The sequence below is a fragment of the Stegastes partitus genome, unplaced genomic scaffold (assembly GCF_000690725.1).
Source record: "Stegastes partitus isolate 25-593 unplaced genomic scaffold, Stegastes_partitus-1.0.2 Scaffold2207, whole genome shotgun sequence".
Taxonomy (NCBI): domain Eukaryota; kingdom Metazoa; phylum Chordata; class Actinopteri; family Pomacentridae; genus Stegastes; species Stegastes partitus.
The window spans coordinates 2,217-11,905 of record NW_007579938.1 but is presented as its reverse complement, the minus strand read 5'-3'; the positions used below and the strand labels follow the sequence as shown (position 1 = coordinate 11,905).

Genomic DNA, 9,689 nt, shown 5'->3' with positions numbered 1-9,689 from the left:
TTCTACTTTTTAGGCACTGCTTTTCTTATGCTATGTCATTTTTCTGAGCAATATCTGCTGCAAGAATTTCCTTTGGGATTAATAAAGTTGTAGCTTATCTTATCTTAAAGATGCATTGTATAGTGTTTGGGGAGGTGGTATATCCTCCACACGCTGTATCCAATAGCTTATAACAGCAGCTAAATCAATTATAACAACATAAAAACTCAATTCTAGCGCTTTTCATCAGGTGGCGTCGGCACACAACCGCGTCCATATATAGCACAATATTCCTATCAGAGGTCTGCGCCACCAGTCACAAAAGCTCTGACTGATGCTTTAAACCCCCCTCACACAACCTTAAAATAGAAAATGAGAACCGGTGATCCTTTATGAGGTGCACAGCTTCTCATGTAAGTCCAGACCGTTTCATGTATCGCACATGTGTCCACTCACCATCTGCTAGCTGGTTTGTCAGTTGAGCTCAACCGGCTGTAAACAGTCATTATGTAAACAGTGTCACCCCCGGGGAAGGTATAATGTTAATAATCCGGTGTTATATGTCGACCTCATAGGAAACAACCGGTGCAAGTGGCATAAATATTCATGCAATGATAGCATTTTCGTTGTTAGTTTAGTCATAAGCTGAAATAACACAGTCTGTTGTCTCACCTGGAAAATCTGCATTAAAGAGCAGCGGAGATAAAAATGACTCCGCTGTTCGGCTTAATAAAAAATAGTTATTTACCGGCGATAATGCTGACTGCGTGTACTGCAAGCAACTAGTTGTGAAAACAGCTTCGAGGTATATTTTCCCGGTTCTTTATTTCCGTGGGGGGAATCAAATGTGGGAGGTAAGAAAATACAAAGTCAAATAAGAAGCTGTAATGTTATCAGAGGCCATGAGCCATAACCGTGATAATATCTATCTTTCCCTGCCGAGGTAGGGGTAACTTGATAGAAGCAATACATTGCCGGCCATATACGCGCTGATGCACACAGGTACACATCAAACATCTTATATTAGGTCTGTCAGAATGGAGAGGGAAAGGAGGGAGGGTGATGGGGGAAACAGACACTGTTTGGCGTAAACACACGGGGACAAAAAAGAAAAAAAAAAGCACCTGATGGATGAGGAAAGACAAGTGTAAAACTAAAAATATACATGCATTTGCAGATGTATGCGTGTGATGCGAGAAAAAAGAGAGAGTGTGCTCTGTGTAATATAGCATTTACCCCTCCACAGCCACTCATCTCATTTCACATCTTGTGTCTGAGTGTCTGCACGAGGCTTTTCAATTATCCAGCATCTTTTCTCCCAGAGAATTAGCATGAAGGAGGGAAAAACTCAAGTGGGTAATGGAATTCCATGTGCTGTTACTCCATTAAAAAAACACAGGCTGGTAGTTAATGTATGTTGGAGGCGGAATATATGTGTTCTACATATGCAGGGTGACATGTGATGAAGAAGTGCCTTTGTCCCTTCATTTGGTAGACTTTTACGAAGACCACTACATTATTATCACAATAATAATAATAATAAAAAAAAAGGCTTTTATTCCGAGGTTGAACGACTGCAAAAAAAAAAAACAACCTCTACTAATGTGACCTCTGAGTGAAGCTTTTCAAGACCTCCCTAACATCACTTCAAATCAAATTAAATAATCCCCGTTAAGCTTCAAATGTTAAAAGCAAACAAACAAGCAATAAACAATAGACAATACAAAAAGGAAAGTTTACAAGTTCAAACCGAAGCGGCCCGCTTTTTAAGAGCTCTGAAATCATATTCAGTGCTTAAATGTCACATGTATCCACCAAGCGGTAATTGGGAGTTTTCATTGTAATGACTTGGAGTGGAGCATATTTTTAAAGGTTCTGCATATGACATTTTATACATCAATATAGCGGCAAACAGCTATTTCCAATGTAAAGATACTCTGAAGAAACTCCCTCGATGTGTGCGAGTTTGTCTATGTCTGTGCATGTGAGTCTTTCCCGTTGAAACTGTTGGTTCCTTCTGTGCTTTGACTGGGATTGAAGTCCAGATCATTTAGAAGGTGCCCATCAACAAACAAAGAATTATGTGTTATATGTCTCCATTGCGGGCTGCAGGGTGGCGCAGTTGGTAGCACTGTTGCCTCGCAGCTAGAAGGTCGCCGGTTTGCGTCCCAGTGGGGGCACTGGAATCTTTCTGCGTGGAGTTTGCATGTTCTCCTCGTGCAGTGTAGGTTCTCTCTGGCTTCCTCCCACACAGTTCAAAAACATGCTGAGGTTAACTGGTGATTCTAAATTGTCTGTAGGTGTGAATGTGAGTGTCCTTGGTTGTCTGTCTCTAAGTGTAGCCCTGTGATAGACTGGTGACCTGTCCAGGTGTCTCCTGCCTTCACCCTGAGTCAGCTGGGATAGATTCCAGCCCCCCCTAGTGAGGATTAAGCGGTGTATAGATAATGGATGGATGGATGTCTCCATTGTGGTGTGTCACGGTGAAACAACTACATGCAAAGCGGACCACAGAAGCGACAGATCAAGTGAAGATACTGGAGTTGACATGTATTTTACAATGCTAGTGTGGGGCTAATTCCTGGATTATTTTCCTTGTCCGCAACCTCCCCGACTGCAAATGAAATGTAAAGTGAAGGCAGGAGTTTGACAGTTAGTGCCCCGGCAACACCCAGTGGGTCTGAATGTCTCAGATAACACCATTAAGTCACCTGTAACAGGGATTGCGCTGTAATATTTGCAGTGTCTTTGTCTTGTCAGGTGCCTTGATGTGATTTTCTCTCTTAATTGGAGCCCATAAGAGCTGCCAGACGTGAAGCGTGATGGTGGGCTCTTAATTCCGGCTATGCATGACTCCAACTAGTCACCTACGGCGTCGGCACGGCAGCGGATTCAAGTCATGATCATGGCGCTCACATGGCACTCGACGGTGTTCAAACAGTGTAGGAGACAAAGGATCTTTGTACACTGTAAAAAATATTAGTTTTTAATGATTACTTATAATTTGTTTCAAACTACTAGATTCTGTCTGATTTGTTAAGTTATATATAACTAGTAAAATCAAAGAAAAAGAAGCATTAATTTATATGTTAACCATTAAAAAGTGACAGAAACTGTAACTAAAATAAAAAAAATCTGCTTTTTTTAAATACAATATTTGACAGTATAATTATCGTATTTTTTTTTCATTTTTTCAGGATTCAGATCTTTTTTTATGTGTTTACTTTTTTATTTTACAGACACTGGCAGTTATATGGAAGAAATATTATATATATTAAGGAATGAAAAGTTTATTAATTAATTTTTAAACTGTTATTTTACAAATTCAGTCTTGCTGAATAACAGATAACATCTTGTAAAATCAAAGGAAACAAGTATGAAGTAAAAAAAAACAACTATGTAATTCCCTTAATAAAAATAAATGCTCTTTTACAATGTTTGACGATGCAATTACAGTTTTACTGCATTTAAACCACCTAAAATATAACAACTTTACAGATATTTGACATTATTTTCACAGTTTTTATTTTTATTTTATTTTTTTACATATTTTTCTCACACCTTTGCCGCAAGATTTTCACTTTTTTTTAAACTGAATTTTTATTATTATTATTATTATTTTTTTTACAGTGTAGTGTTTGAACACACCCAGGCCATGACTTCTCTCTATCTTTCCTGTCATTGTTTTTTGAAGACAGTTTTGAATATAACTACTTAGAAAGCAGATTATAGCCTTGAAGAACATGATGTGTGAGTGTGTGTTTGTGTATATGTCTACACATACTAGTATATATGCAAATGTCTACACTGGATACTGGCTTCATCCATAACATCTACCTCCTCTATTATTATCAGCCACTAATGATTCAAATTTATGATATTCTGGTCACACGACTGCTTCTTCAAAGCACTCAGAGACACTGTTTTTCCTTTTAATATGCAGAAAAAAAATTGTGACAGTTCTGAAACTTCAGCCGTTAACAAAATCGTACCTTCACCTGTAGCTTCATCACTGTCACGAGGCGTTGCCAATGTGTTCTAACAGCTTCGTTAGGCTTAATTGTCCTGTTCGTGGCTCTGCTGGTGACGAAAGAACACTGTCTCTCGCCTAAATAATGCGGCGCAGATGAGATTCTGAAGGATTTCACTCCTTGGGTGCGAGTGTGTGTATTTGTGTGTGTGTTACATCCTGGGTAATCTTCACCTGCAGTCATATGCAGTCCCTGGTGAGAGACTGTGTGACTCACGACCGGCACATCTAGCCCACGGCTTAGAGTTCTTCTGTCATGGATTTAAGCTTACACACACACACACACACACTTTAATATTTAACCTACCGCACGCACACACACATTACTACTAATCACTGCAGTATTACCACAAGCCCCCCTTTTTGACTCATCTTACACTAAAAAGTCATCTGTGCATACAAACATATTCGAGACGACGGCTTCAGGTTTTTATTTTAGCGTTAAGCTCGGGTTATTTTTTTTTTTCCCGCCGCGCGCCGCCACGTGAAGCTGACAAGGATCCTCGTCTGTTTCGCCCTCCGCATTCAAATCAAGTGAACTCGCAAACGAGGCGCCAGCGATGGCAAAACGTTGCGCTCACCTCCGCAAATTACCCCCCAAATTGCCCCCTCAGATTTCAAACCAAGCATGCAGTTGTTCTTAGCAGTTAAAATGTAAACACCACAATCAGCATTTTAATTCATGATTGCCAAACAAGCCGTAAGCTAATCACGGAGAGGAGATAATGAAAAAGCAAAAAGGCAGAGGAAGACTAAGGAGGGAGTCTGTGATTAGGTCTTGCCTGGAAATGTCTGTTTTTTTTTTTTTTTTCCTCTGCGCTCTGGGCTCTGCATTTTTAAGAAAATGCCATGTACGGCATTTTTTTTTTGTTTTTTTTTGTGATCTGCAAGCACAAGATACTTAAGTCAAAGTCAAGGTCGGTGAAAGACGTGTTCTCCCGGTGAAGTTTTTATTAAAAATTTACTTCTGTATGGAGTGTAAGACTGCAGAAGTTATTTTCCTCTTTGTTGACTCTGCCGCGCCACATAATCGGCTAATAAAACCTGTTAAAGTGCGTCTATCTGGGCTTTAGTGAGCTGATTCTCAAGAAGCGACCTAATAATTCTAAAGGCTAAGGTAATGGCTCTGGGCCTGATAGGACCTTTGGTTAGACGTATATCCAGAATCGACGGGCGTAAATGCCTTTAACCTTTTCCTCTGGATTCATTACAAAATGCTGACAGCAGGGACCTGGTGTCTGTCTTTAGGAATTATTATCTAATGACATTTCAGTGAAGTCAGGAATCTCCACTACTTCCAGACGCGGTGATGTTGTTTTAGCCGCAGTAAACCTTCTCTCTAATATTCCCACAGCTTAGTGTATAGCGCTTAATGCGGGGCAAATGATAATTTATCAAAAAAACAACCACAAGCATCAAAAACGAGTTCAGGCAGTGGCTTATTTTCCCCAAAAAGTAACCAAATCCACTGAACTCACAGCTAAATATTCACTCAAGGTCTAATTAATTATTTACCACTCACCTGTGGCAATACCAGTGTAACTGTGGAGAAAGAGAGGAGCCTTGCTGAGTCGTGTTTTTTTTTTTTTTTTTGCCAAGTATTTTATAGTTTGAGGCTACAATCACTGTTAATATTAAATGAAAGCCACTTTGTTTGTACACTCTCGGCTGTCAATAAATCATTTGAAATATTAGCAGTGTGTGTGTGTGTTGCCCCGTGCAGCCAAAGAGAAACTCCGCCGTGTTTCAGAACACTCTCCGGATGAATTGGCGAAATCTCCAGCCGCCGTTTCCTTATTAATAAATTCATTAGTGCATGAGACTGGAGGAATGAAGACATTCACTGTCCAATGACTTGCAGCGAAATTATAGGAGATACCCTGCTTGGCTGGCGATGCTGTGATATCTAAAAAGGCGGTATTAAAAATGCATTCCCTTTCCTTCCTTTAGAGGTTCCTGCAATTACTCAGTCGGTTTAGAAACACGCAGGGAGGCGTTTCCCCACATCGCCCTCGCGAGTAACTGTACATCTTTATCACTTTCCCTCCTCTCTCTAATGCCACTCCACTTCCTCTCTCACCTATACGCAGATGCAAACGCTTCCATGGCTGTACGCTGTAAAGGCGGCTGAGAAAAAAAAAAAAAAACTGCTTGTTGTTGGCCCTCATCTTTGCAGAGCAGATGGCTGCTTTTCTGCGCCACATGGCCGGCACTCAGGAGATGAGGGGAGCTCTTTAAGAAGAAAAAGACTTTCAATCTGCTTTAGCAACTGTAGCTCCTCCTCATCGTCGCATCTTTTTTTTTTTCGCATGGCGTCAGCAGCCGGCTCTTCCATTCCCAACCACCTCCACGTACCTCCACTGCAGTGGTTTGGAAAGCCCTGCCTTCATCTGGCTGCTGTTGATGATTATGTAAATACTTAATGCTTATGTAAAAGAGTCAAACACAAGGTCGCGATGTGAAGTTATTAAGATGCCAGGTTGGATGCACGGTCGACTGGTCGAGAACCCGCAACCCTCCCCCCCCCTAGTTTTTTTCTATCATGTCTCTCCAACATGTGGGAACACGCTGCATATGTATGGAGAGCTGCATTCATTATTCATGCTGAGAGTTGGTTTGAATGTGGTGGAGATGTAGGGTTATTCTGGGAGAGGGGTGGCGAGCAGAGACTCAGACTCGGGGAGTAAGTTATCCGTCTTTTTTTTTTTTTCCCTTCCATGGGTCTGCAATATTTGTATAATTCAGGTTGAGAACTGGATTTGGCCTGAAGACTGCCACAAAGAAAGGAATAATTCTTGTTTCTGGCCATCACCTTGGCTGTAATACGTGAGTGCTTACGGACAGCAGAATACAATTTTAAAATTCCAAATGGATAAAGGTAAAACTCACAATGTGGAGCATGATGTAGTCGCCCAGACGCGGGGCGCTGTCGATGCGGACGAGGATGCCGTCTTTGATGGTGGTGCTGAAGCCCACCGCCAGCCGGTCCGTCCGTGTGCTCGGCCTCTCGTTGTTGGGCCACGTGTACGTGATCAGACCCCCTCCTTTGCCGAAGATGTAGGTGGTGCCAGCTGTGGAAAATAAAGGAGAAAAAAAAAAGGAATAAAGAACAGCAGGGGTTAGATTTCTTGTCGAAGAAACAGAGGCAGATAAAAGGAGGTAAACTTCACTTGTGCGATGTACAAACATACTCTAACTAGACACCGGGGAGCACAGTGTTGTCACAAACAAGAAATTCCTGACAAACCAGTTCCAAACTAACTCCATTAGGGGCTAAATCTACTGTAATTCCTTTTGCAGCTACCTCGGAGCTACTACAGTGTAACCGTGTCGAGTTCTATATTTGGATTTTAATGGTATTCAGCCACCACCACCTTTTGGGTAGAAGTCAGCAGCTCCCCTGGCGACATCTATGACCTATCCAGCTCTTAAATATAGCCCCTTTCCAGGGAATAACAGCCGGTATTGGCCAGAATCGGATAAGTCTCCCAATCCTCATGTTTTATATATGAGACCTGCAACCAAAGAACAAAGGTTGGCACAAGAGAAAAGAGTCGGGGGGTCGAGGGGAGATCGAAGAACCTTCGGCGGGTTTAATTTGACAAATGCAGTGTGTAGCAGAAAAAAAAAAAAAGACCTCAGCACCGTCAGGGGAAGAGAAGCTCACCAGAAATGTTTGCTATTACATCATGCAGATTTGTGTCAGATTAGAGCCTGGGACTGGATCAAACTTGGCCTTGAGACATAAAAATCTGTCGAATTGTTTGTTGAGTTTTTTTTTTTTATCATCACGTGGAAACGGGAGGGAGAAAAGAAACCGAAAAAAAAAAAAGTTTCATTACTTGGTTGCAGGGTCGGATTCAGTTCCAACTTGCGAATGTTCCCTAAGGTGCGTCAGAATTAAAGCACTGAATCCTTGAGCCGCTTAGCCATCTCGTCCACATTTAGGCAAAGATAATCGAGAGATCAAAGGCATTAGACCTACAGCAGATAGACTAGTGGGTGAATCAATATGGCAGACAAAACAGACTCCTGTGGCCTGAGGGGGGGAGTGGAAAGCATTTGGCCCACCTCACAGGCTGACAGGGGATTGCTAATGAAGCCGCTGCATCAATGTATTAATTTTTATTTTTTTTTCTGCCGCCATCGTACCTTCCCTTTCTTCCGTATCACCTCCCAAACACCCACCCACCCCCCTCCACCATTTCTCTTTTCCATTCACTTCCTCTCCGAGTCACCTGAACATCTGCTTGGCCGTGTGATGGGTGCCCAGCTGTCTCACTGTTTCCCCTATGAAGCGGCCAACAATCTGCTCTGTGGTCTATAATACCCTGGAGACTGCAAGAACATATGGAAGAGAGGGACTAAGAGAGAGGGAGAGACTCGATTGACCAGATGAGCATCTCTATTTGCCTTCAGGCGCACAAACAGGTCTGCATTTTACGCAGCTCAGGTTGTCAGCGTTGCAAAACCACAAAACTAAGGTCGTCTGTGTGACAAGAAAAAATGTCCAAACGAGTGAAGCATCCCACGCCTCCGACAACTGTTTCGCTTCTTGTGACTAATAACTGTAAATGGATGGTTTAACACGGACGCCCGCCTTTGGGATTTCATTTTTCCTCCCGAACAGAAACAATGAAGTCACCCGATTGCTTTCAGAGACACAAACGAAGCTGATGAGTGCATCACCTGCCTCGAACAGCGCGTTTCATCGGCGGCGCTGCATCTGACGACGAGCCCCCGACGCCACGCGGGCGACAGATAGCAGCCTGCAACCACGGTTGCACCGGATCTGGCCCCTGCTGTCTCATTGCCTCAAAGTTTCTTGTTGCCAAAAGAGTTGAGGCAGACTTGGGATCAGTTTTCCCCGGCAAACGAGCAAACTTTGCCTATCTCATCTAACACACACTCTTTTTTTTTCTGGAGGGGATGACGATGATGAGCAGCAAAGATACAAGCACCCCGGGGAGCCAATTATCACATTGAGGAGATTTGCTTAGTGTTTCAAGAAGACAATGTTCGGCATGAAACACACAGAGGCAGCCGCACACACACACACACACACACACACGCAGCGACTGACGCACGCACTCAAATTGACGGAGGCACAAATGCACATCGTGATGCTCAAGTGTGCAAACACGTGTGCACACACGCACAAACACCGAAAACATGATGCCTTCTCACATACAATCGCACAAGTGGGTGATTATCTGCACAAGTACAGAGAAGAGAGAGAACCCGAGATCTCCGAGATGTAGCACATTTCCCTAACAACCTGCTGGGCACAGACTGCACCGGCTGCATTTCCACACGGAGAGGAAGTCCACTGCATATCAATTGGTGCATCCATTGCATGCAAAAGCATCGAGTGTGGCACCATTTCTGGCACTCATCAGAGGATTTCAGCGTTGAGGTACAACTGTATGGATGCTTTGCAAATTGTGGGGAGTAAAAAAAAAAAAAAAAAAAAAGCAGCATTCCGGTTCAACATCCAAGGTCAAGAGTTTCATTTAAATAATGACACCACAGCAAGAGGCCCTTTTTTCGGGCGACAGGGCTTTTCCATTCAAGTGTGGATGTACGGAGCACCGATATAATTAAATTTCAGCACTTTTGCAAGGAGACTAATTAGAGGGTGAGGGTAAGCAATGGCATATTTTAATATTTCCAGCATATT

General features: G+C 42.6%; 1 protein-coding gene across 1 annotated transcript in view; it reads right to left on the bottom strand.

Moving 5' to 3' along the window:
* The window catches only part of LOC103374314 (neurexin-3b-beta), a gene marked incomplete at its 5' end in the record, with an annotated part of 86,353 nt that extends 79,273 nt beyond the window's left edge, over nt 1-7,080 (bottom strand). Inside the window, one exon of the mRNA XM_008304386.1 lies at nt 6,899-7,080. Within this exon, the coding sequence (XP_008302608.1) occupies nt 6,899-7,080 (182 nt within the window). The remainder of the gene's footprint in view (nt 1-6,898) is intronic.
* Nucleotides 7,081-9,689: the final 2,609 nt, after the last annotated feature.